Raw genomic sequence first — 27,940 nt, 5'->3', positions numbered from 1 at the left:
TCTTTATTTCCAAGTCCAATCAATGACCCCATCTCCCCGTTCTTTTCTTATGCAGGTAACAGATGAAACCTATAATAACCGCTGAACCCACTAACGCAGCCACAGCAGCCACTGTTTTAGGAGCAGTGTCATTGGCAATCTCGTCCATTTCAGGGTTCACAACACCTACAAAGAGAAGGTATTCAGGTCATAAGGGCATGCTGAGCCCTTCTACAAAAGTTAAGCCTCAATCACACGTTTTATTTTTTTGGAAGTTTGCGGTAGGATGCAGGCTCTTCACCCCATTGCTACCTCCATCCTTCCCTGCTTCATTCACACCTGCTCTTCTCCCTGTTAGCACCATTTGTTGTCTCCATCTCAAGCCAGATGAGCCTGGGGGTCTCAGAGTGACTAATGCAATGTCCTGATGGCTAGCTCTCCGTGTGTGTGTGTGTGTGTGTGTGTGTGTGTGTGTGATGCCACAGGGCAATTGGCTAGACATTTAAGACAGCTAAATTTCACATTCTAGGTCTGGAGTGGAGGCCCCCCCTGGGTGAAGCTCTAGATGCTTACAGGAGAATAATCTCCTGTGGATTTCAGGGATGCTCATGCTTCTTAACCTATTCATCTACCAGCAATATGCACTGAATTTCTTGGTATGGTAGGCAGCAATCCTCTTAGAAGATGTAGTGTGGTATTAAGAATCCATTACGATGTCCAGCATGAGAATAGGATTGTTAGAAGCAACACTGTTTCATGAACAAGACCATGGCTAAGAGCCCCATGCATCCTACATCGTGATAGCAAGACTGCAATGAAGCAAGTCTATCAGTTGGCACTGTGTATGATCCTATTGGTGTCAAGATTTGCAGAAGAGCCTACAAAGGGTTCCAGGCTCCCTAGGAAGGGAACTTATTTTGTTGTTTTAGTTTTATCATTAAACTTTCTGGCAGAAAAAAAAAAGCAGTACAACAAAAAATAATAAAACCCCTTGCATTCAGAAGTACCCCAGACTTTAAATCTGTACCTTTAACTGAAGAGTCATCTGACAAGAAGAGAATAGGTCCTGGAAGGCTGACCGTCATTGTGTCTTCTCTGGTGGCCTCTGTGGAGGAGACAGATAATCAAGGTTGTGTTTGACTCTGGAGTGGTGTGCCAGAGGCATTAGGGTCCCCAGAAGATGCTCCATGGAGTATGCTGTGACATGACATCCACCTGTCTGCCATGGATAGATTCTCAAACGATGGGTCCATCAGGGGAAAGGAGAACCTGTGCATCTCAGGACCGCCATGTTGGTAAAGACCGGGGAAGGAGGTTTCTTGGGAGAAGGTATTACTATTCTAAAGTATACTCGGGATTAGACATCGAGGCTCGCTTTGAGCGACAAGGACAGGAGTTGTTTTTACCTCGTTTGCTCCTCGGTGATGCAGGGCAAGTCACAGAGCAGAGCGGGGAGTCACGGGAGCCTTGGTTGCAGATCAAGGCACTGCAGTGGAAGTAGATCTGGAAGAAGAGGAAGAGCATCAGGTGGGACAGTGCAATCACCGTCAACCTGCCCCAGCTCACTTTTTGCTCACATACCAGGCTAGAGAGTCCCTGCGCCTCCGACACGAAGGCAAAGGTCTTGACGTCAAACCTCTGGTAGTGAGTGGGATGGGCCACAGAGGAAGCAGCTGGATGGAACGTAGTACGGTAGTTGTCCAGTTCATATTCACAGCTAGGAAACAGGCACCAGGATGGGGCGCATCGGTTACAGGAACCTGCACTTGCCCATTTGTACAAGGTGAGTCACACGTGACACAGCTATGTCTATAGCCTACCAGAGTGTTTGATTTATGTCTTTTTGACTGGACCTAGCCACCAGTATTTATGAAGTTTTAAGTGTAACACCTGTATTCTACTATATAACACAAATATGTACTTGTGTTACCAAGTGAATTCAACAAATTCAAGTTGTGACGACACTCCTATTGTGTGTGTGTTTTACTTAAGATACCTGCTTACTTATTTCACAAACATGATTTTCTCAGATATCCTACATAGTAAATGTTTGCAACAGAAGTAGAGAATCCTTGCCATCCTGTTTTACACACTAGCAAGTGATGTCATTAAGGATGGGAAGAACAAAGGTGTGAAGAATAACAGGGATAAAGGGATCAGGGCCGGCCACATAGAGATGAGATACTTGGGCAAATCTTCAGAGGTAAAGGCATGCATTGCGTGACTGAATGGGATGTACGTGCACTTGAGGCAAGAGTCTAGCTGCAAGTTTGGAGCCTTGTGACATAGTCTCACAGAGCCAAGAAAGCTGAAGCATAGCTCTTTCTTTGCAGGTAAGAGACTCTGGAGGAGTCTCAGCTTCAGGTGGAGCTGAGAGGACAACCACCTATAGCCCAAAGCAGTGTCCACATTTGTTTAGAGCCAAGTGGGCATTCTAATCCCAGCTGCACCACTTACTGAAGCTACAGCTTGGATCTCCTCAGGAAGGTGGCTGGTGTTCCTCAGGTGAGGGATGGGATGCATGACGGCCTAGCATATGTTAGGGGTTCTGTGAATGAACACTAGAATTCTCCCTCTCATGGTAAAGATGCAACAGAACCAGATGTTTTGGAGAGGGGCCCATTCCTTGAGAGTCTAGGGTAATAGGAAAAAAAAAACAAAAAACAAACAGCACGAGCCACCCAACTAGACCAAGGACTGAGGACAACAAGGATCAACCCTGGGAATTCATGACCAAGGTCTCCGGAGGATGGTTTTCAATCACTGCTGGCAAGTTCTGATGCACAGCCCTGTGCTGTAGAGAATACATACCCATCCAGGACAATCTGCCACTGGGGGACAGAGGCTGGGTTCATAGAGGATGTCGCCCAGCAGTCATCCAGAACCAGCTTGATGTTGGGATCATTCCTGTTCAAGACAGCTACTTCCATGTAGATGGGCTGGCGGAGGTATCTCACGAGTGGGTACTCATCCTTCCGGTAAGGTCGTTGGTAGGATTTGTCTGCAATGGACAGAAACCTCTTCAGGATTGAGGTGCCCAGCTGGCTGTAACATAGGTTAGGCTGGCAGCACCAGATAGTGCATCTTAGGGGGAAAAAAATCCCTCGAAGTGTTTCATTCGTTAGCTCAAGTTGCGACAATTCACCTGGGTAGGTTTGTAGGACCAACACCAGTGGACCTGGCTTTACAGAGGCCTCTGGAGAAGAAAGGCTTTCGATATTGGCACTTAGTAGTACACTGTCTCTGAGGTAATGACACATCACGGTCATTCTGGGAAATTTTGGGTAGGGAGAGATGAAGAATTATGTTAACAACAACAACAAATCCTTCTAGTTTAAGCTAAAGCTTAAAGAGAACCCACCCAAGTAGAAATTGTACCACACCTGAACTCACTCTCTCTGAATATTATGCTTGGTGGTAGATTTTTCCAGAGAGCATGGATTTCATTCTCATAGATGACTTTATCACCTTCGAACTTAAATATTAGAAAAAGTTTGTCAACAAAGTACTTACTGCGAAACTAAGTCCTAACGCCTTACCGTCGGTTACTACTTACTTTCTGTCGTGTTCCACATCCATTTAGAGGTATATGAAACCTTGCGAGCCCCTGAGACTGAGACCTGAAGGTAGGCTGGCAGGAGGAGTTTCCCACCAGGAGGGTACTCAGGTTCAGAGCAGGCTTTGTTTGGTGACTGTAGACCTCAAAGTCCATAAATCCATCCTGTGTGCACAGCTCATCTGTAACTGGACAACAGTAAAGCTTTAGAGAAAACTGACTCCACCTTGTGACATTGCCCACCAGCCTTGAAGTGTTAAGATGAATCTAGGAACTGTGAGTTGTCTCAAGCCTTTGTGCAAAGACTGATGGGACAGCTTGAGTTACAAGAGAATGTAAGTTACCATCAACATACAGCATCATCAACATACAGATCAGGAAACATTGAAAGGCCACAGAGGTGATGAGGCCACCAAAGAAAACTCCCATAAAGGATTCAGTCTGGGTTGGCTCTGTAGTACTAGGTTTCATTGTGTCCTTTCTCAAGTCTTGAGTTTCAGATTTTTTTTTTTTTTTTTTTAACTAGAGAATCCCAACTGGTAAGCTATATTTTAAAAGTCCAATAGAACTCTGAAACCTCAAACTGAGGGTTCTGAGCACTTTGGTAAGGGCTAGTCAGCTTGAGCTCACAAATCGCAGGCAATCTGAGGAGAAACTGAGAAGGTAGCTTTTTATGATAGGGATTGTCCTGAGCTGGTCTGGGTGAGGGAGGAAAGAGAAGCAAGGCTCAACCAGGATTCCTTTTCTGAGTTTGTAGGAGTCTCAGGAACTCTAGAGTGTTTTAACTAACCAGAAGCTTGAAGTCTTTGTCCCTGGATGGAAGACTCTGGATCTAACTCGGTATATCTGGATTTCTTAAATTCAGCAGTTATAGAATGTTTAAGAGCAGTAGCCACACTTGATCCCCATCCTAGAACTTGGACTGCCGTTTCTGATACGAGTCATCCTTCGTTCTCTCCGAGCATGAATCAGAATCTTGACGTCTGTTGTATTTTCTCACATGCATTAACAAATGAAAACAAAAAAACAAAACCCCAGATAATTTTGATTAAAAAAAAGTTACCTATAGAGACTGGTGGCTCACAGTGGCACTCAGGTTCGGTCACCATGGTTACCATGTGCGATTGAAGGCGAAAGGTCAGACTGAGTGAAGAGAAGTAGAACTGGTAGGACGGACATTTTTCAGAGGGCTGAAATGAGAGGATGTCAACCGGCCATCACAGGGAGCAGGAGTCCCTGAACACCTGCAGAGTACACTTCAGACTGATCTGGTTTCCTTTCTAAGCTGAAGCAAAACAGCTGTCACTTCCTCAGGATGCTCCTCCAGGTAGGAAGTTTATGGTTTTAAACTCATGTCCTGAAGTACCTGGGACTTCCTGCTCTATGTGCTATTAGTCACAAGAGTTTGAATTAACCACAAACCAAACTGCAAAGAATAGTGGACTCTCTTGCCAAGCTCAAGGACGACTCAGAAGAACCCCACAGAGGTTACAAAATGCTATTGCTCTGCACGCCCTGACAGTCTATCCCTGGTAGCTGCATCCATCAAGACTAGCCTCAGACAACAGGGGACTCTTTTGTTTGGATCAAGTTGTCCTGTCATATAACAGGGCAGAGTGAAGGTTCATCGTTAGATGTATTACAAGTAGTCTGTACTTGTCAAATGAACTGAGAAAAATGTAGCAAAGTATCCACATGTGGAAGTTAAAGAGATATGGGAGAGTAGCTTTCCTTAAAAAAAAAAAAATCATTTATTTAGGTCAAAAAAACTGAGCCTTGGGGGTCCTGAAGAGAATGATACTCTAACCAAGGACAATGCATGGAGAGGACCTAAAACCCTGGCTCAGATGTAGCCTATAGACTCAGTCTCTAAAATAGGGTCCCTTGTAAGGGGTGCAGGGGCTGTTTCTGGCATGAACTTAGTGACCAGCTCTCTGATCACCTCCCTTGGGGGTTAAGCCTTGCCAGGCTACTAAGGAAGACAATGCAACCAGTCCTGATGAGACCTGCTAGGCTAGGGTCAAATAGAAGGGAAGGAGGGCCTCCTCTATCAGTGGACTAGGGAAGGGGCATGGGGGGAGAAAAGGGATGGTGGGTGGGATTGGGAGGAGACAAGGGAGGGTGCCACAGCTGGGATACAAATTGAATAAATTTTAATAAATGATAATAATTTAAAAAAAGAAAAAATAGTTTATGTAAGGTGATCAAGATAGACTTTGCACCATTTAAACCCACCACTTTAGCAAGTAGGCTTTCTGGGCAAGTCATGAGTTGTATCATATTACCCACAAGAGCATACTTCAGTAGGCTCTGACATTCAGGGGATCACAGACATACTTTCGTTTTCAGGAGAGTTTTTCTGAAATGCAGTCTCAGGCCATTTGTTTCTTCTTTGTCAATCCCAATGGCATGCCATTCGCTTTCGTGGATGTCCCTTTGCTCAAAGCCCACAGAGTTTAGCTTCCCAGGAAATTCTGGTATGGCGAGGGTCATGTGCGTAGCATTACAAGCCACAGAGAGCTCTGCAGGGAGTGGTCAACAGAATGCCCATCAGCTGCCTGAGTAAGCCCAACAACGTTCCCCAATGCTGAAGCTGTGCCCTCTTGGGCCTCACCTGGTGCACAGATAGCTTGTGATTGGAAGATGCTGTGCTGCCCAAAAGATGAGTATGAAAACTTGAGGGCCACGGTATAGAGATGGCTGCTCCCTTCCTGGAGGTCAGGATTGTGAAGAGATTAGTCTGAGCCTCTAAGCAACAAGAATCAACACATACTCAAGCATTGGGCATCATGTTGGCACAAATTAAGTGTAGGCATTTGGTCCAATCACGGTCAAGGTGTTCCAGTATTAACCTTGACTTCTATAACGCCTGGAAAACTCATGCTGTCTGCGAATATGACCCATAGTTGACTGTTTCTAGGAAACAGGAGTAAGAGCTAGCCATATTCTATGACTATTTAGTAGTGTTGGTCAGAATGCTTATCAAGATCAGAAATCCTATTATGCTCAAGGTGAAAAAAAATGTTTTATTAAAGTAGCCAGTGTAGGAGCATGTGCCAGCACCTCTCCCAAGCACCATATTCTAAGAAATGCAACATTAAACAATTGTCCTTGCACAGCACAGCACAGAACCACAAAACCTAGTTTTGCCATTATCCACCTAACATGTGGTTGTGTGTGTGTGTGTGTGTGTGTGTGTGAAGCTTTTACGCAGTGGGCAGCACAGGTTCACACAGCACCACTGAAAACATGGGCAAGGCATTGCACGATAATGTTGCCACAGCTATCATAACCAGGCAATGAGACTTTCAACTCTAGTCTTATGCCATGGTTCATCACTGGCCTAATCATTATGTAGAATGTGATTATGACACATCCGTTTAATGTCCCACAGATGATGTAGAAGACAAGGTAAACAGTGCCACCCAAGCAGAACACCTTAATCCCCAAGACTCACAACAGCCCTTGCTCTACATTGTGCTTTGAATGTATGCCTGCCAAAAGAGGGAGAGAGTGTATAGCCAATGCCCATGTCTCTTCTTCATTATTGCATTCCTATGATCCAATGGCGTACTTGGTATTAGAACTTACAGGTTGTTTGAGACAGAGTCTCACTGTGTAGTCTAGTGTGCTTAAGCTCACAAGCCTCCTGCCTCAGCTTCCCAGGTTCTAGAACTAGAAGTGTATGCCAATCCTCCCAGCTAACCTTTTCGGGTTTGTTTTTTCTTTTGAGACAGGGTTTCTCTGTGTAGCCTTGGCTGTCCTGGACTCACTTTGTAGACCAGGCTGGCCTCTAACTCAGAAATCCACCTGCCTCTGCCTCCCTCAGTGCTGGGATTATAGGCATGCGCCACTGTGCCCGGTTTAAACATACTTTAAAAATTGGCAATGTAGCCCATTTCTTGAGGACATGGTTGAGGTCGTGCTTGGGCTTAAGAATATTGGCCATTCCCTTGATGGTGACATAAAAGGGTTTTCCCACCTACCATGTAGTGGGCTACTCCAGTAGCATTGGCTGGCACTTCGAGGGTTATTCTCCGGGGGTCAATCAGAAGATTGAATCCTTGTCTTAAGGCATCTCTCAGGGGCAGAATGTGGATGCTTGTACCACTGTCAATTTCAACCATCCATCCCTTTGCAGACACACTCTTCAAAAGTCAAAAGACATGTGGATAGTTCCAAGTGGTCCTCTGAGCTACACTTGCATGCCTACAGCACACTCACTCACGCAGGCACAAACCAAAAACAAGCGTTGTTTGAAAGACTGGCACTTAATCATGAGAACCTAATGCTTCTTCAGATTAAAGTGACAATGAGCTTTAACATGAATCAAGCGTTAATATGTTTCATAAGTGAAGAATTGCATTCTGGGAATCAGAGAGATGACTCAGTGAATACTTTCTGCTCTTCCTCTGGAACCAAATTCAGTTCTCAGAATCCAGGTCACTTTAACTTCTCTCCTCTGTGCCTGGACAGGACACCTTCTCCCGTCCTCTTCAGGAACCCCCTCACATATGGTATGCACACGTGTGAGTGTGCACACACACAGACAGACACACACAGGTGTGCGCACATGCACATGTTCAAAAAAGAAAAGACAACAAACTGTACTCTTACCGGATTTTCATCAGCAAGGCTAGAGAAAAGGTGTGTGAAAGAAAACTGGAAAGAAAAAACAAAACAGAGTTAAGAGGAAGTTTCTGAAGTTCTGCCACCTGCTATTTTGCAGGAAATACCCCACACGGGGCCAGATATGTCTTCCAGTCCTGCCCTGGGGCTTTACCCCTTTGTGTTTCCAGCATCCAAAGGCCTTACACCGGAAAAGCTAGGCTAGATCCAGTTACAGACCGAAGCACTAGGTTCTTGAACACACAACTTTCACAGTATATACGGAAACGAGTATGGCACTAAGCTGTTGGTGCCGTGATAAAAGTACAGGTACGAGTGGTTCACTGTGAATATGAGCCTATTGAGTACAAACACAAACAAAATGGCTGTTTTCGTGTATTTACTATGTTTTAGTTTGGGGACAGGGCCTGGAATGTGCTCTCAGTCAGTCCTATGAATGACTGAAGATATTTGAGGCTTTTCTATTGCCAGGCATGATGTGCTCAATACTATGTACACTCAGTTCTTAGAGCCACCCTGTCAGGTCAATGCGGTTCCTCCACTTGAGCTTTGGAAAGCCTCAGTTACAAAGCCTCAGCGTGGTTGAGAAAATGCATCATGGTCACACAGCAAGACAGCAAAAGCAAACTGAAAGTCATCCCGTGGCTAAGCCCAGCTACATCCACACTGCCCTTCTATTTCCCCTGCAACAGCCCTGCGATGGGCGATCATCCCACATCACTCACAGATACGAAATCCTTAGAGCAGACTACAATTGGTGATTTCTCAGGGATATGTGTCTTCAGAAATGGACAGAAGAACTGATGCATGCCATCTTTGTATTGTACGTCAGTATTGTTGTCCTGGACTCTGATGTTCAGCTGGTATCCGCCAATCTGTGTGCAAAAAATAGTAAGAATGAGGAAGTTGATTCCTCAGTGGGAAGCCAGTTCTAGAACACTAGATTTCTGTCCAGGACAGTAGCAACACACTGAAGTTCAGCAATACAAGTTCCTGAAGGCGCTTCATTCCTTTGCCAGCAGAGACTATAGCTAGCTCCAAAGACACCTTTATAAGGCTCACAGATTGAGAGCAGAGTTCAAAGGTTAAGGATAAGAGTGTGATTTCCTGTCATGTGTCTCTCATGTTTTATTGTCTTATGTTGGAAATTATGGTCATAGTCCCAGATGTCTACGCAGGTTTTTCAAATATAACCACTCAGCAACTTAGTAGATGCATCTATGTTGAATGGAGCCATCTTTGTTAGCCCGGACCTCAGAGGACTTCGGCTAAGAGAAGACAATTGTTACCTAACAAATTTTAGATAGTAACCGTCTTAGAATTTATGTCCTCTTAACTTTGAAAACAATTCTTAATTCAAAGATCATTACCCAAAGGCTATGAGACTGGATGTGGCCTTTCACGGGTTGCAGTTAGGAGACACTGAAGCCAGGGGAATGCAACCCTTAAGCATCTTGAATTGATAAGGCCCGAATTCATAGAAGGACAGCAAGTTGAAAGGGTATGTGATGGGGAGTTCTGGGAGGAGTTGGAGTGCGTGAGAGGGGTGGGTATGACAAACATATCACGTGTGGATGGGTAAGGAAAAGTTTAAGTCAGTGCAGATCTTCACAAATGATAGATGACTTTTCTGGGCCATCACAGTGGGTTTCAGTGGGCCAGATGAGTGCTGGGAAAGCAGGATCTATGAACACACACAAAGCTTACACTGTAGGCTCCAGCATTAGGGTCAGATGGTGCAGCCTGTTAAAACAGCCGATGCCAGGACGCACCCCAATCCGCATCACCTGAAATCCTCGAACACACCCGGAACCCCCAGGTGATTCTTTGCACAGGGAAGCTTGAGAACTGCCACATGGCAGGTTTTTATTACATCTAATGACCCTGATTGGATGATCCTGGTGCTTGGCAATAGAGAAACCCTTATTGCTTAGCAACTGTTTGCTTTTTAACACCTGTTCTTAGGCTAGGCTCCCTATCTGCTGGCACCAAAAATAGCCTTCCATCTCACACAGAGGTTAGACTAAAATAGCTCTCTGCCCAAGCATTTGCTTTGTCTAAGTCGTGCGCCCTGCCTTCATTTCTAAAGGATTAATGTCTTATACCCTGTGGAGATGGCAGCATCTTTCCCATGTCCAATAAGCAAATAGAGGCATAGCAAGGTTAAGTAGCTTACTTGAAGTCAAACCCAGGGCTAATATAGCTCAAGCACTGGGCTTCTCCAACACCTATATATCAGGCCTTCTGTTCCCTAAGCATTGTAGGCTATTTGACAGTATTTTTGACTTGTACCCACCTAGCTTCCAGAACATTTCTAGGCATGATCAAAACTGTCCTCTGAGTATGTTAGACACACAACAAAATAAACCAATCTGGTTGAGGACTACTGTCCTATTTTAAAGACTAAATCCTTAGCTACCAAGTTGAATACCAGTAATGATCAGGTTCCTACTCCCCAAATGACTCCTCAAAAGCAATTACTTACCACTCTCCGAGTACAGATTTCATAAGGGAACTTCAGGATGAGATTTTCTGAATCCAGGGCATAAGTGCAGTTTATAATTTCAACACCAAAGGCATCTACAGAAGACAGATAGCCAAGAATGCATCCCAGGGGCAGGGCCAGCTGAAGGTTCTGAGCCAGGAATCCGCACATCTAAGGCATGTTTACCCCTTTCGATGCAACTTGGTGATGTGATTAAACTTGGAAGTTTCCCACTGGATCCCAGATAAGTCATACTACCCAGGAAGGCAGGCATTCCCCCTTTGGGTGGCACTGGACAAGTCAGGGACCCCCATGGCACTAGGGGAGATGGATGCCAGTTGCTCCAAGGGTCGGACTCTGTGTGCCCAAATAGACATGCCCCCGCTTCTTACAAATTGGAATTACAATTAAGTAGGACATATTACCTACCCACCACAGAAGGGCTCAGTCTTTCCATGTCAGAACTACTTGGAAACTGAACTTTCGCATCATCTTCACCACAAATGACAGTGCCTGGAAAACAGATGAAGTATTTGGAGGTCTTTGAAGTTACAGGAGACACTATTGCTACAGGTGAGTGTGGAAACATCCTCCTCCTCAACTGCACGAAAGAATGCTGACAGTCGAGGAAGGGGAGGACACGCTTACCCTCAGGAAGGTCACAGATTGAGACTTACAAATTGCGGTCAAGATCCCAGAGCTTTAAGAGTGCTCCCTTTCAACACTTAGGGCTCCTCCAAGGAGAACTCCAGCTTTGAGTTAACGAACCAGGTTCAGACACCTTGACAAGGAGCTGCCAGCTGTAGGGATGGTAGGTCTCAAGAGCAGAAACTTATTCTATGGTCTTCCAAATTAAAGCTTTAAGAGGAAAATTCTGGGTAACCCCCGAGGAGGAATTTTTTTTTTTTTTTTTTTTTTTAAGAACAAACTCTGCCTTTCTGCAGCCTCTGGCTCGGGGGAAAGTCTCCAGGGCCCTTGGGTTCACAGGAAGAGTTCTGGCTGTGTCTGATGCTGAAGCCTTAAGATTAAAGCCTAGATGAAGAATCACGACTTGTGTTAGGTACCAGAAAGCGCCAAGTAGCAAGGCGTTAGGAAGCAGCACAGACGTTCTTTTGAATTCTTACCTTTGGCTGACATAGCAAGCCCACAGATAAGCAGGAGAAATTCTTTAGTGACTAACGTAAGAGGGGAGCGAAGCCAGGCATGGAGGCACATACCTGAAAACCAGCATTGAGGAGGCTGAGGCAGGTGGATTGAGGCATTGAATTGAGGGCAGACTGGGCTGCACAGCAAGTCCCTACTGGGAGGAATGGGGAGAGAGAGAAGGAGAGGAGAGAGAACAGGGTGGAGAGGTAGTTCTTCTGCAGCCCTTTCTGTTTTGTAAGAGGGTTCTCTCACCCAAGAGACATACCTGGGAAGGCAGGATTCCCCGACTGGGAAAGACTTAATGAATTTACTGATGTCACAAGGGCGAATAAGAGAGAAAGCGACCTGCAGATGATAAGAGAGAGAGTGTGGCAAGAAAAAATAAACTTAAGCAAATGAAAGCCAGTGCATTCCCTACCCTCGTTCCCAGAATGCCTCACCTCCCGCAGCAAAGAGGACTCACAGACTCTTCCCTCTGCCTACACGCCATGTTGGAAGACAGGACCAGTGCACCCAGGCAGAGACTCTGCTGTTATAGCTGCAGAGAGGATGGGACCTCACCCTTTCACCATTGGGGGCACCTGGATCTCTCAGTCCAGCTGAAAGGGAGGGATTTAGGAAGAAAGTCCCTTCTGATTGCCTCCAAGTTCTGCCAGCAGCTTTGAGGGGCCGAAGTGAAACCAGACTTTCCTGAAATTGGCCCCAGGTGAGCAAATTAGTGGCCCGCCTCCATAATTTGGGGATAAAATTCAGATCTCTTAAACACGATATTTACTACTCCAGTGTAGTGAAGGATGCTGGGATTCATGAAGGAAGGGCATTTGTTCATACCAGTAAAGCTTTGCTGTGGGTGCTGCATAGGAGAGAGAGTTAAAAAGAAATAAATTTAAGCAAGTAAGGCCATCACACCCCTACCCTTGCTCCCAGAATGTCTTGCTTTCTAACTCTAGTGGAAGTTGAAGGTCACTCCAGTGATGCTCAGGAGAGACTTAAAAAAAATTTTTTTATAGATTTTTATTAATTAGAGTTTATTCACTTTGTATCCCAGCTGTAGCCCCCCCATCCCTTTCCAATTCTATCCTTCCTCCCTCCCTCTTCTCCTATGCCCCTCCCCCAGTTCACTGCTAGGGGAGGTCCTCCTCCCCTTCCATCTGACCCTAGTCTATCAGGTCTCATCAGGAGTGGCTGTATTGTCTTCCTCTGTGGACTGGTAAGGCTGCTCCCCCCTCAGATGAAGGTGATCAAAGAGCCAGCCCATGAGTTCATGTCAGAGACAGTCTCTGTTCCTATTACTGGGGAACCCTCTTGGACACTGAGCTGCTATGGGCGGGAAGGACTTTAATAATAATAATAATAATAATAATAATAATAATAATAATAATAAATGAAACATTTACTTCTAGAACTTTGGGAGAAAGAGGCAGGCGGATTACTCTGTGAGTTTGAGCCTGGTCTACAAAGCAAGTCCAGGACAGCAAACCCTATCTGGTAAAGCAGACAGATAAACCCTGTCTGGTAAAACAAACAAACAAACAAACAAGCAAACAAAAAGGTTTAAGCATACTGAAAAGAAAAATATAAACACTTAAGAGTGCAGAAGCAGAGAGTGACACTTCTGTAATTCTAGCAGTCAGAGACTGAGGACACACGGAGGATACATAACATTCATATATTATGAAACGTCACAGACTTTCTCTATAAACATCATATGTGGTAGCCAGAGAAACTCCATTTCATGGCCGGCATCCATCTTGGTACCCAGTAGCCATTTGTCTCTGACTCCAGTCCCTGGCGCCCAGTAACCCTGACTTAGTGATCCCCAGCCCAAAATGCACAGCTCTGTCTCTCTACTTGTCATAACATGACTAACTGCTTTTTTGGCTTCTGTAACTTGCTTACGCAGACACGCGAGGGTTGCTTTGGGTCACCATGACCTCTTGTCAGAACAGACCAGTGTAGTTATTGAAGGTTTTCACCTTTAAACAAACAAACAAAAACAGAAACAAACAAACAAAAAAGCCAAGCTTTCCATACTCCTTCTTCACAACATGCCCGAGATTCTGCTTTAAGGCTGTCATCCTGCTGGCAGCTAATCAATAAATCCTTTAATTATAACTGGATTGGGTCTGTGGTCTCTCCCCAAGCGTCACAAGCTCCAGAACATTGTATAATTTAAACAAAAGCAAGACCCAGAGACGAAGTTTAAACACTGTTTTGTAGCCTCCTGTTACGTGTTACAACATTCCTATGTCACATATAGTCATTTTTCAGGAATGCGTATAGTCACATATCGCATATAACATACACTCATTTATATGGTTGCATCACATATACTCATTCCCATATGACTCTATACTCATTTTTAAGGGTTGTATAGTTAGTCTTTAGACCAACCAGTATTTATTTAACTGCTCCTTCCTGGTAAGTAGTTTTCAGGTTTTTGTCACTTTAAACAAGAGGATGACTATGCTTTTGAGATAGTCTTGCTATGCAGCCCTGGCTAGTTCAGAATTAGAGATCGTCCTGCCCCCTCCTTTCACACATGATCACAGGTGTGTGCTCCCATGCTGGCTAACACAGGAGATGTTTTCATACATTCGCCTGGCTAACCCTCAGGGTTATTTCGAAAACTGTATCTTATGGGTCCAAGAGTATTACAATCTAAGCAAGAACAGAATATCATGTAATGCATTTACAGGTCAGGAAACTGAGGCTGAGCAACCTGCCCAGGCTTTGATAATTTAATGTCAGTGGAAAAAAAATCAGATTTCCAGAAACCTGGTCGATGCGTCTTCCTGGCGTCTCTCATTGCTCTCTGAGATGCTGAAACATGTTCAGCTTGTGTTCCCTAACAGGTGAATATGGTGGGAAGACCCTGGCAGGCACAGGGTGGCATTAGAAATTACTGGTGTGTGTGTGTGTGTGTGTGTGTTTCCTTCCTGGCATGACTTGAAGGGTAATCTCTACTCATCTATCTGAAGGATCAGAGTCAGTTATAATCACATTTTCCCAGCGCCTTGGTCAGAAGAACCACACAGGTTTCTCATTAACATCATTCCTGGGTCCTAGCCAAAGGCCGCTGAACCAAATCCTGGTGGGTGGAGACCAATAGTTGTAGCTCAACAAGCGCCACAGGTGACTGTTATAATTAGAAAAATAAGGGAACTACCTGGGGGGGGGAGGTTAAGCGTGGAAATGAATAGCTGCAGTGGCTAATCTCTGCGTGGGACTGAACGGAGTAGCTTATGTTCTGGTGGAGGATGAGAGGTGGAGCAAAACGCAAGCAGTTAGGAATAGGCCAGCAGACACAGAGACGGGGAGAGGGTTTTAAGAGCAGAAAGCCTGGCAGCAGGAGCAACTCATTCTGAGCGTGTTTTCCCCAAAATGCCATCTGTCCCATAAATGTGAAAGTGACTGGGTTCCATGATGGCTAAGGGTGTGAGGAGACAATCACGGTGAAAGATGCCTGCACCTGGGACGGAGAAGCCCCGGACCTGGGAGGTAGAGGATCCGTGTGTTTACTGCACTGTCCCAGGCCTTGCCGTCCTCCCAAGACTGTGCCTTTTCTCCGCAGTGGGAGGGTTTTGCCCTAGAGCAGCGGTTCTCGACCGTCCTGATGCTGCGACCCTTTAATACAGCTCCTCGCATTGTGCTGACCCCCAACCATAAAGTTATTTTTGCTGCTACTTTGTGGCTTTTGCTATAGTTATGAATCATAATGTAAACATCTGGTATGCAGGACATCTGTTATAAGACCCCCGTGAAAAGATCATTTGACCCCCCCCAAAGGGCTCGAAACCTACAGGTTAAGAATCGCTGCTTTAGAAAGACACCACACCTGGGCGCTTCTGAGAGCTTCTGGGAGATGCAGGCTGGATAGAAAGGGCCCACTGTAAAGCTTTGTGGAGATGGTGAGTGTACCGGAGAGTAGATTCATCTGCCTCACCCGATGAAGACTGATCCCGTGCCCACCTGGGGCAGCCACTGAACGTGGCTCTGAGCCTCGGGAACCAGTATCTAGGAGTTTGCTCTGGAAGAGCCTTGTATCCATGTGCAGGGAAGTTCAGCGCAGCCAGCTTTGGGAGCGAGGAGGACATGGCTGCATCATACTAGGTCAGAAAGCCCGAATACAGATTCTCAATAGTTCACAAAGCAGTGCTCTCTCTTGCAAGTGTGAATTTTCCATGCTCTTTTCAATGAGACTTTTAAAAATTGCTATTCTCGGCACAGAGTTTTTGGTTTTGTTTGTTTGTTTTGTTTTTTGTTGTTTTTTTGTTTGTTTGTTTGTTTTCTCCTTTGAATGCCTCAGTTTCCATCTGAGTATCGGAGGGAGTTTTAACTTGGTCTTAAGCAAGTTGGGATGCCTTTAGTTTTATTGCTCTGCTATCTTGGGCAGATGCTCCCCTTGTTATAGATCATATAAGCAATAGTTTCTAACTCTGAAGTATTGAATCTCCTGTCAAACTTTCTACAATCATTAAATTATGAACTGAACACAGCCATTTCAGCTAGAGCGATTCTGCGAATTCGTCAGAACCATGAAAGATAATGTAAAAAGTGGAGTTTCAGAGGTACGTACTTAGCATGCTTCTCTGGTGTACTTTTATAAAAGGGAAATGGTGAGAGCTGTGTTTCTCCCTTTATGAGTCTGTGTGTGGGTACATACTGTGTTTGCAGAGAAGTCTAGAAGGGTCTGCCCGAGTGAAGAGCGCATCCCAGAGGGGGACACAGTGCAGAGTTTGGTAAGTCAGCTACTGTGGCTTCATTAGACACTTGCAGCTATGGTCAGCTCTGATTTTTTTTCTTCTTCATTCTTTTATTTGTTTGTTTGTTTGAGGCAAGGTTTCTCTGTGTAGCCTTGGCTGTTTTGGAACTTGCTCTCTAGACCAGGTTGGCCCTGAACTCAGAGATCTGTCTGCCTGTGCCTCCTGAGTGCTGGGATTAAAGGTGTGTGCCAATATCTCTTGTCATATGATTTGTTTTGTGTTCTTTATTTTCTCAGTTTTGATGATGGTTCTGGTTGTATTATTATTATTATAGTTATTATTGTTGTTTTGAGACAGGGTCTTGTATAGATCAGGCTGGATAGGAGGTTACTATGTAGCTCAGGCTATCTTTGAGCTCTCAATCCTCTTCCTTCAGCCATGTGAAGCCACCATACCTGGCCCTCTTCAGGTCTTAGATGATAAGAAATGTTCCCCCTGGGTATAAAGGAGGTGAACAGCAGAGTTGGCTCCTCATGCTTTGTTTCTTCATTCTACTTTGGTTGAACTGAACCATTTGCCATTGTTGCCAACTTCGCTTTGAAATCTGTGAGCCAGAGAATCAGTCTCGTGGGTCAGAATTCAAAAGTGTGTTAGTGTAAGGCCCAAGAGAGTGGCTGTGAACATGAGGCTTCCAAACAAGTCTCGATGCCTATCACAAAATGAAGATAACGAGTCTGAAGAGGTTCAGTGATTTTTCCCAAGATCTTTTATCCATGTTAGTATGAGAAAGAAGGAAGAGGCCCGGCCTCCATATGTCCCTGTTCTTCTCATTTGTTTTAAGTTTCAGTTTTTCTCCCTCTCCCTCCCTCCTCTCCCTCTTTCTCTTTCCACAGGAGAGGTGCTTTAAAACTCTGTGCCTTTCTTACAGCTCATGTAGTTTTAAAAGTACAAGATGGCATTAATTAAAATTTAGCAGCCTAAGATAAATTAAAAATATAGTTATGCTAATACAGATTAAAATAGCTTTCAAATATCAAATATGAACATAACTTGAAGAATAAGCCAACGTCAGTGAGAATGTTCTTTCACACCCTACGGCAGCTTCCCTAACTGCCTAGTATGTTAATTCAGGGCCCACATGGGAACTTTAGCAGGTCTAAGTGGAATCAACCTGACCACAGTCGATTCAGAAACAAACAACAGGTCAAAGGTTGATCACCCTCTAAACGAAAGGTGGGGTAGCTTTGATGAGTAGATGTCAAAGAAGGCTCAATAGTTCTTCACAAAAACTTAATTATACAGCCAGTGAAGATGGTTTGGGGAGTAATAGTGCCTGCAGCCAAGCCTAAAGATCTGGGTTCAATCCCTGGGATACTATAGAAGAGAATGAATTCCTGCAAATTGTCTTCTGGTCTTCATACTTGTGCTTTGGAACACCCTGGCATGAATTTCTCTCTCTCTCTCTCTCTCTCTCTCTCTCTCTCTCTCTCTCTCTCATACACACACAGGGACAGAAAGACACTTTATTCACTATATATAAATAAAATGACTTTAAAATGCTTTAAATTATTATTTATTTTTATGTGTGTGGTGTTCTGCTCACATGTATGTCTACACACCATGTGTATGCCCTATGCCCTTAAAGACCAGAGGAGGGTGTCAGATCCTCTGTGACTGGAACTACCTACAGTTGTGAGCTGCCATGTGGGTGCTTGGAATTAAACCCAGGTCCTCTAGAAGAACATCCAATGTTCTTAAACACTAAGCCATCTTTCTATCCCCTAAATAAAATAACTTTTTTATATCTATTTTCTTGAGTTCTCTATATGTTTTGGATAGCAGACCTATATTGAATGTGAAATTGGTAAATACATATATATATATTTTTTTCCCATTTTGTAGGCTGTCTCTATCTGATTGACAGTGTCCTTTGCCTTACAGAAGCTTTTCAGTTTCATGAGGTTCCATATATTAATTGTTGCTCGTAGTGCCTACACTTTTGGTGTTCTGTTCAGAAAGTCTTTTCCTATGCCAACACATTCAAGGCTGTTCCCTGCATTCTCTTCTGTAGAATTCAGTGTGTCTGGTTCTATATTGAGGTCTTTGGTCCATATATACTTGAGTTTTGTGCAGGGTGATAAATAGGGTTCCGTTTGCAATCTTCTCCATGCAGACATGGAGAAGACCATGTCTTCACTTAGACCAGCATCATTTATTGCAGTTGCTTTCTTCTTCCCAGCATGTATTTCTGGCTTCTTTACCAAAAATCAGGTGTCCATAGGTATGTGGATTTACCTTCTGGTCTTCAACTTGATTCCATTAACCAATGTGGCTGTTTTTATGCCTGTACCATGTGGTTTTTATTATAGCTCTGTAGTACAGTCTGAAATCAGGGATGATGATTCCTCTAGCAGTTCTCTTATTGTTCAGGATCATTTTACCTATCTTGGATTTTTTGTTTTTCCATATGAAATTGAAAATTGTCCTTTCAACTCTGCAAAGAATTGTGTTGAAATTTTGATGGGGATTGCATTCAATCTGTAGATCACTTTTGGGAGGGTGGCCATTTTTATTATGTTAATTCTACCCATCCATGAGCAAGGGAGATCTTTTCATCTTCTGATAGCTTCTTTAATTTCTTTCTTCAAAAACTTGAAGGTGTTTTGTTTTGTTTTATGCAAGTCTTTCAATTGCTTGGTTAGAATTACCCCAAAATATTTTGTATTATTTGAGGCTATTACGGAGAGTGTTGTTTCCCTGATTTCTTCTCGGTCCACTTGTCATTTGTATATAAGAAGGCTACTGATTATTTTTTTTTTTTTTTTTTTTTTTTACTTGTATCCAGGAACTTTGCTGAAAGTATTGTTGTAGGAATTAGGGTCACTTGTGTATGCTACCATATCATCTACAGATAATGATACTTTGAATTCTTTCTTTCCAATTTGCATTCCCTTGGTCTCCTTCAGTTGTCTTATTGCTCTAGCTAAAACATTACGTTTGGAGAAAGTAGACACCCTTGTCTTGTTCCTGATTTTAGTGGAACTGCTTTGATTTTCTCTCCATTTAATTTGATTTTGCCTATATGCTTTCTGTAAATTGCCTTTTTATGTTGTATCCCTAATATCTCCAGAACTTTTATCATGAAGTGGTGTTGGGGCAATGGTAACACAGAACTTGTGGACGTGGCCAAGCACTGTTTGGTTTAACTTCAGGCCCTGGTATGCATGCACAAGAAGGAACTTGTTCCCTAAGCTGCCTGGATGACCAGGAACTGGAGACTGGGTAGCCCAGAGACCTCTAGTAGAACCAAACATGGCGGGCAATAAACAAACAAATGAATAAGTCCATAAAAATCAATGAAATGATTCCTAATGATATTCTGCTATATTCATAGATGGGTACCTGTCCAGTCATCATCAGTGAGGCTTCCTCGGGAGATAGATGAGAGCAGGTGCAGAGACTCACAGCCAGACATTATGTGGGGAGAGAGTTCAAATTGGAGGGCTCCGTTGGGCTCCTCCTCTTGGAGATCTAGGGACCTCTTGGGGGAGGGGAAGAAAAGATTGCGGGTGTCGGAGGGGATAGAGGACAACAGGAGAACATGGCCCAACCAATCAGCTAAGCAGGTCTCATACGGGCTCACAGAGGCGGAAGCGGCAAGCATGGGGCTGGCGAGGGTTTGCCACCAGTCCTCCGCGCAGGTGGTTAGCTTGTTGTTTGTGTTAAACTCCTAACAGTGGGAGTGGGTATACTCTCTGACTCTCTCCTGCTCTCGTGACTCTTTTCCTCCTGTTGGCTTGCCTTGTCCAGCCTCTTACCTGAGGGCCTTTGCCTTGTCTTATTGTATCTTGTTTTATGCTGTTTGGCTGTCCTCTCTTGGAGGTCTGCTCTTTCCTGAATCAAAAATGGGGGAGGGAGGATGGATTTGGGGCTTAGAAGAGGTGGGGGCAGAGCTGGGAGGAGTAGAGGGAGGGGAAACTGTGGTCAGAATGTCTTGTATGAGAGGAGACCCTATTTTAAATTTAAAAATACTCTTGTTTTTCTTACATTAATGAAATGTATAGTTTTGTTTGTGAAAATTTCAAAAAGGTGCAGGTTATCACCTAGGAGAGCGGAGAGGCTGTCAGCGTGTGTCATGCTGTTTTAACATCCTCATTTGAAATCTCTTCATAAAAGGAATATTGTTTCCAGGAAGGTGATCTTCGCAGCTAATTTTAATTTTGTTAATAGTGTTAGTTTCAGCTGGTGAGAGTCTCTGGAGGAAGGGGTTCCTTTCCCCGCCTGTGTCCTCTTAACCTCCCATTCCTCACCTTCCTTTCCTGCCTCAGTCTCTGTGTAGGTAACATTTTTTTGTTGTTGTTGAATGTTCATCTTCACCTTCCCACAAAAAAGGCTTCTATCATTTCCCATTTCCTCTAATTTTGATGTTAAGAGTCCAATCTCTGGAGCTGGCTTGAGGTCTAGTAGGGCTTTGTATTGTGAAATTTAGCTTTTTGTCTCCAGACTTATTCTGATTTTCTCCTGTGTGTTTTTGTTTGTTTGTTTTTTGTTTGTTATTTTTTTTCCATTGTGGCTTTTTAAATTGAAGTTCTCGCCCATGGAGTTGTATCTCTCGCCTGAAGCTGTCATCAATGTTAACAGCAGCTTATTTGCCATGACAAAAACAAGAAAATGAAATGAGAATAAAAGAATTGTTTGACCTATTAGTGAGAGCATCTCTTCACTATAAAACAATAAACTGCTTAACTGATAAAAAAAAATACGTAAAATAACAACTTTTTAAAAAGGCGCCTGACTGTGCTTCCTGATGCCAACCAGAACCTGTGTATGAAGTGGGCTGGAAGAACACTGCTTCCACAGGATGAAAACTGCCACTGACTAACTGCCATACCAGAGCGGGATTACAGCCCAGGACCGTGGAGGCTGGCAGAGAGTGAGCAGCCCAGGTGTTGGTAAAGCTTAGCTCAGGCAAAGATCACTGCTATGACCTTCAGCTTTTCATCTTGAAACCAAACACCCAGAGTCTATTAAGTTTCTTCAATTTAAGGATTACTTTTATGCTTACATAATACCTTTATAATTCTGCTTCCATCAAACCAAACACCCCCACACACACACACACACAGATTATATTTATTCTACCATCCAAAGGCATTTGGTTTTGAACGCTATGGAGGCCACATGGATTGTGGCCGAGCCACTAGCTCAACTAGTTAGCCCCTGTAGCCCCTCCAAGTCCTTTCATCTTCACCAAGTTCTGAGTCAGGTGAGCCAGGTGTGTGGAAAGGTAGAGGCTCACCTCACAGAGGCCAGGGTCATCACCCTTGCTGGTGAGACACAGGCAAGGCTTCTGTTCTCTTGGGTTCTGGTTGTTTTAGGTTTGCGGCTCCCCGTTCTTTCCATTACTTCATTTTTCTCTTCCCAACGGCTGACTTTAGTCACATCTAACACCAGCTGCAGAAAAAAAAGTCTTAGTGACAAGTCTGCAATTGTAACTCTAAGCTGGGAATAAATCCCTTATCTTGTTTCTCCGACGGTGTGGCTGTTTGTGAGCCTGATAGTACAGGTGTTGGCCTGCAGACTCTCAGGAAATGAGGTCTCTCTAGCTCTTTCTTTCTTTCTTTCTCTCTCTGCTCAAAGGAGCTGATTTTCACATTTGTATCATCTTTGAAACATCTTTTACACACACACACACATACACATACACAGAATGATTTCCTCTGATATTCAAGTAGCAGCAGAGTTCTGTTAAGACCCCTTTCCCTGGCAACTCTATAATCCAGCCCTTTCTCTTTTGGTCTTTGGTAAGTTTTGTGATCCATGCTTGAGTCACTACCATCTCACATAACGTGCCGGGGAGGAGTAAGCCTTTCTCAGAAACCACCTGATTTTGTGAATCTCGGAAGAAGGGAAAGCATTTTTCTGAATGCCTGTAGTGCATAGGTCTTGCACTGGCACAGACGTCCAAATGATCAAGGTACGAATTAGGATTGGAGCTGTAGGCTCCTTGAGATGAACCCCTCGTTTGGGATCTAGTTCTCAGGAAGCCAGTGTGGGCTGAATGTGCCTCCCCTTGACAAGGTCATGATGAAGTCATGATCTCCAGCATACAGGATGCTATTGTGTTTGGAGAGACAATCTTCACAGGGGTGAGGACGTTAAAATGAAGGCTCACAGTGAGCCCTAGTCCAACAACTGATGTTTTTAGGAGACAAAAGCATTTGGACCCAGGCATGTACATAGAGCACAGAAAAGGGATCTATAACCCAAGGTAGGGGGCACAGAACAGCTCCCTGTCTGTTTCAGAGGAAACCAATTCTGTTGACCTTGATCTCAGCCTCCAGAATTGTGAGAAAATTATTTCTGTTGTTAAACAGCCCACTCTCTGGCACTTTATCACAGGGGGCCCTAGCAAAATCAATGCAAAATCCCAAATGGGAATCTAACTCTGTGACTGTAAGATACTTATTTTACATCTCAGTAAGTGGTTATTGAGAGAAAAAACGTAGAGGAAAGAAAATGTTGCAGCAAATGATACGGGTTGTGGGTGGGGTACTTCTGTTACTAATTTATACTCAGTGAGCGCTTGCTACATACCCCACACAGGGCTCAGTATTTTACAAAAATTAAGCCAGTCATCACTTGCAATAAACTTGTAAACAACAACCGGAAAGTTGTTCTCATTATTGAGAAGGAAACTGAGGCTCTGACAGAAGTAGTTTGCTCAAGCGCATGGTAAAAATTAATTTTGGGCCGAGTAGCCTTATCAGATTCTGACTTTTGAGGCTGCATCCCTGACCAGTGCTCGAACCTGGCTTTATTTCAGCACAGTGCTGGGCATACACACACTTGTCTAGCTTAGGAAGGGTTGAACGGTTTGCATAGTACTTAGTGGTCTGCTAAAGGGTCTTGGAATACCTCCCCCGTGGTACATTCTGCCATCTTGGCAGTTAAGATCAGTTTTTCTTAATAACCATTGTTATTGCAGTTTATGTAGAGTTGGAGTTTTGAGTGGGGACTCGGATTCAGACGACTCACTGGGGGAAGAATTCTCTTGGTTGAAATCTCCAGGTCATAGGGCCAGCAAAAAGGGGGAAGGAGAAAGTGTGAGGGGGAAAAGGGGAAATGAGTCTGCTAACAAAGCCAGCTCATTCATTAGAATTTAAATCCATAGCCCTTGCTTAGACTAGGCAGTATTCAAATTTTAAAGGATTTGTTTTTCGAAGCCTTTATAAACCTCCCCACTGTGACAATGTGTGCCATCTGGGATTTGGCATTTATAAAATGTGCTGTTAAGAAATGCCAAGAGATTCCTCATGTAAACCAGATGGTACAATAACAATTCTGTCTTTATTTTTTCTGGCAGAAAAACAGGGCTTTCAGTAGCTTGAAACTTATGTGACTAAATTAAGCCCAATCAATACTTCAGGGACATTACAATTTCAATAGGCAACTTACCCACCCAAATATTTTCATCAGTATTTTTATTTGGAGAAAAAACAAAAATGCAGACAATGTTTCCTCTTGATTGCTTGTGTCTGTGTTTTCAAAGGCACTGGAAAAACACTTCCAGTGGCTTTCATTGCATGGGATGTATGTGTTTAAATCAGCAGCAGAGGTGCTGAAATCTCTTTTGAGTAGGGAAATCCCACACCAGAAAGTTCAAAAAGTTTTATTACTGTCCTAAAGAGAAAACCATTCATTTTTCTGGGCAAGGCATTGGCTGTGTCTTTTTCTCAAGATTTCTCAGAAGCCAAGTTGAATACAAAGCTTCTGGCGATGCCTTCTTTTGCCCTTGCCTGGCCCCTGTGGGCTTCCACGTAACAACACTGCTTTTGTTAGCCATTTAAAACACCTTTATTTTCTCTTACTGTTTTCATTTCCACTAAAATTCATAAGAACCTCATTAGGTGGGATAATCTTGTTAACAACTATGTGCTCCCCCCATTTTTCTCTTTATTTCACAGGATGTGCCGCCTACCAAAGCCCATTTCTTCTATAATTAGTCATGAATAGTAATCAGTCATGAATAGACTCAAAGAACAAACTCTGTCTGCTTTGGAAACCAGATCTCTTAGATTCAGAGGCCAAACTCATTACTGAAAATATGTGTTTCTGGGCCACACAGCCCATTTAACCAATTAGCCATGAATAAGTTTTCAAAGAAACAAAGAGATTTGATTTACATTTTCTAGCATCGCTTTATCTTGGGAATAGATTGGAGGTACTAAATACTACTCATCTTTGCTTTCTTTCTCTCCCATGCGCAGGAACATTGGGACTCTGCTTCATTGATGGAAGGCTAGGTAAATTCTTCATGCATGTACTGGCTCCTCTTGGCCAGGACTGGACTCCATGGTAAATGGACTATTCAATGAGCACACTCCACTGTCACTCACTCTCAGGCAGCTCTGCTGGTGTGTTGGGCACAGCAGCTAAAGTGAAAACACAATGGCAGTTGCTAGTGGCTAATGGTTGGCGCTGGTGGGCAGCTGCTCAACATGATGTCTGGGTAAAAAGTTTTTCAAATAAAATAACTTCAGTGGTAGGGGTTCCGGATAAGAGGCCACCTCCCTGGAGTGTTAAGGAGTCAAAGGACAGTGAGGGGAAGGAGGCACAAGACATTGGCAGGCAGGACAGTTCCCTGAAGTGAGCTGTTCTGGCATCACTGGATTGTAAAGAGGTGTGGTGACAGGGTGTGGCTCCAAAGGGAAAGTAGAAGAGGGCTGTGGCTGAGGTCACTGCCACTCTCTCCCAGTCCTCAAGTCTCTTCACTGTGTGCACAGGAAACAGCCCTGTGATGCACTATTGGGGCAGGAAAAGATACCATATATCCACAAGAGCTGGATGGTCAAATGTGCCCAGAATCCATGGCTGTTTGCTGTTGCAAAACCTCCCAAGGACTTAGTGTCTGCATGATATGCAAGTCTGTTTTTTTTTTTTTTTAATTAACTTCTGCCCTCTTAATTTCCCTTCAGAACTTTTTATTTCCCATTTATTTTATTTCCTCTGGGGGATAAGAAAATATACTGATTGCTAGAACTATACTTTTCTCTGTCTGCTTATAATGTGTATAAGCAGACATACTTTATATTTTATAGCTCTGAGTTCAATCTTCCTTCTCAGTCTCAGGGAACAAGGAGGAAGCTCAAGGTCAGAGGGTTTGTTTCTGCTTCTCTCTTCCCCACCCAACCTCACAAGGAAGTTTGTCCATGGAAATGTCAAAGGGTACCAGGGTCTTGGTCATTTAAAACATGAGTTTTACCATTCACAGGTGAGTTTCAGTTGTAAGAATGGCTGAAGCCAAGCATCTCTCTGTGTCTTATCTTTTCACCTTCCATTGTCATTCTTCTCCTCTATAGTTACTTGCTCCTCCTCTCACCATTTCTCCTCTGACTCCTGCTCTTCCTCCTTTCTGTCCTCTTCTTCCTCCTTCTCCTACCCTTCTTTCTCCTCTTCTTCCTTTAGTAATACTTATTTATTGTGCATGTGTGTGTGCATGCACTTGTCATGGAAGTCAGAGGACAACTTGAGGAAATCAGTTCTTTCCTTCCATCATCTGGGTCCTGGGGATTGAACCCACAGAACCGTGTCACCAGCCCTCACTCTGCCTTCTTCATCCTCTGCCTTCATGCTCATCAGCATCCTTTTCATTTTCTTCTTCATTATCCTCAGCACCATCTTCTGCCAGTCAAATCTCAGAAGATTGACATTTAAGATCATATTATAAATAATTCATTTTGGGGATTTTTCTCTGGTTATATTTTTTCTGTTATACTGCATTAATGAATGCAGTTGTGTCTAAATTACAGAGATTCGTGTGAAATAGAACTGAAGGGCAGTCTGGCCTCCCACCCCCACCTTTCCCACTAAAATATTCCCCCTCTCTCTCTCTAAAAACTATGCTTGTTTCTTACAGCTGAGTAATGCTGTCCTCCAGGAAGCTTGTGTGGCTTCCACTGATGTTCACGATGCAATGGGAAAGACACATGGTGGCCCTGGAGTAATTATTCCTCTGAGGAAGCTGTAGATGGGCGCTGCACGGTCTTACAGAGTAGGCAACAAGGTCCCTTGGAATTCAGGCTTGAGCAAAAGACTTAAGCGGAATGTACAATCACTGACTTCAAGACCTGACCATCTGTGTATCAAGCTAGTGAAGACTTTTATTTTAAATGATGTGGGAAAATACAGTATGTGAAGTAAGAGGAAATGATAAATGTTATGTTTTTTTTCACAATTTATTCATTATATATCCTGATTGAAGCCCCTCCCTCAACTCCCCCAGTCCCACCCTCACTCCCTCTTCCCCTCATTCAAACCATTACATTATTTAGATAGAAGCTCAAAGCTATCATTTTAAATTATTTTTCTTTCCCTCATTAGTATCACCTCTCATTATCTGTACAATCTTTTTTTTTTAGCTTTTTTGTTGTTGTTGTTTCCTGATATAAGTGTAGCTGTACCAATTTTATAAACTATTATTTATTTAATATAATTTTTCCTTTTAGTCTTCTGGCAATTCTATGTTTTAGCTTTTTCTATTAATATAAAACATAGTTGAGTCATAACTGATGAATTTGAGTCATTTAATTTTAGGTTGATTATGGACAGTTTTGCAACTTAGGTGTTATATAACCCTCAAGTGTTCCTCTGAGCTCCGTTTCAACTACCATCTTATAAATTTTGATCTGTTTCCCCCTTTATTCTGTTCCAAATAGTTAACAGAGGACTTGTCTATAGAACATATGAAGGTTTCTCACAGTCCAGTAGTAATAGCACAACACAGTGAAAACATGGGAAACCGACTTTAAATACCAGACATACCAGTGGATAAAAAACACCTGAAAGGTGCTAGTTGGGAAAAGGTAAATTAAAGCTACAATTATGCCATGAGGAAAAACAGGCTATCCCAAGAGCTGGCAAGGGCTTGGAGAAATTGGAACCTCAAGTGTAATACCCTCCTAGGATGTGAAATGGTCCAGCTACTTTGGAAAATAGCAACCTGTGTGTGTGTGTGTGTGTGTGTGTGTGTGTGTGTAGAGAGAGAGAGAGAGAGAGATAGAGATGGAGACAGAGAGAAAATGCCTGTTTTTGTGTGTGAGCACGTGTCTTGGCACAAGCGTGCAGTCAAAGGACAACCTCAAGTGTCGCTGGTTCCTTGTTTGAGGCAGAGTCCCCTGCTCAGTTCTTTACACTCCAGTCTGGTTGGCCTGTGAGCTCCCGGGACTTCGCCCATTTCTGCCATCCATCTTGAAGCAGGAGCTGGAAGAACAGACAGGTGCTTTTCTGTCTGGCTTTTTATGTGAGTTCTGGGGGCTCAAACTCAGATCTTTGTGTTTGTGAGGCATTACTTTATCTTCTCCGCCAAATTCCTACCTCAGCGCATGCACGCACACACACACACACAATTTCTGACATGGTACATTTAAAGTATAATTT

At 43.6% G+C, this 27,940-nt stretch overlaps 1 protein-coding gene across 1 annotated transcript; it reads right to left on the bottom strand.

Annotated features, from left to right (window-relative positions):
• Zp2 (zona pellucida glycoprotein 2) lies at nt 1–26,182 on the bottom strand. The gene is made up of 21 exons (XM_021635689.2): nt 26,108–26,182; nt 21,801–21,955; nt 20,320–20,395; nt 15,717–15,904; nt 12,061–12,140; nt 11,079–11,162; nt 10,650–10,744; nt 8,890–9,039; nt 8,153–8,197; nt 7,522–7,683; nt 6,150–6,246; nt 5,873–6,057; nt 4,599–4,725; nt 3,536–3,717; nt 3,363–3,454; nt 3,125–3,249; nt 2,791–2,980; nt 1,561–1,696; nt 1,386–1,482; nt 1,007–1,084; nt 1–165 (listed from the first exon to the last, which is right to left on the bottom strand). Exons 1-21 carry the CDS (start codon nt 26,180–26,182, stop codon nt 20–22), a joined length of 2,565 nt encoding a protein of 854 aa, XP_021491364.1. The 3' UTR covers nt 1–19.
• Nucleotides 26,183–27,940: the final 1,758 nt, after the last annotated feature.

This window comes from Meriones unguiculatus, chromosome 14, assembly GCF_030254825.1.
Source record: "Meriones unguiculatus strain TT.TT164.6M chromosome 14, Bangor_MerUng_6.1, whole genome shotgun sequence".
Classification (NCBI taxonomy): Eukaryota; Metazoa; Chordata; class Mammalia; order Rodentia; family Muridae; genus Meriones; species Meriones unguiculatus.
The sequence above is the reverse complement of the archived record's forward strand: the minus strand, read 5'-3'. Positions and strand labels throughout refer to the sequence as shown.

Coding starts and splice junctions, on each gene's coding strand:
- Zp2 (XM_021635689.2), bottom strand. CDS start 26,182: ATGGTGCTGAGGATAATGAAGAAGAAAATGAAAAGGATGCTGATGAGC. Junction 6,058..6,149: donor ACAAGCTATCTGTGCACCAG/GTGAGGCCCAAG, acceptor CACTCCCTGCAG/AGCTCTCTGTGGCTTGTAAT. Junction 1,085..1,385: donor ATCACCGAGGAGCAAACGAG/GTAAAAACAACT, acceptor TCTCCTCCACAG/AGGCCACCAGAGAAGACACA.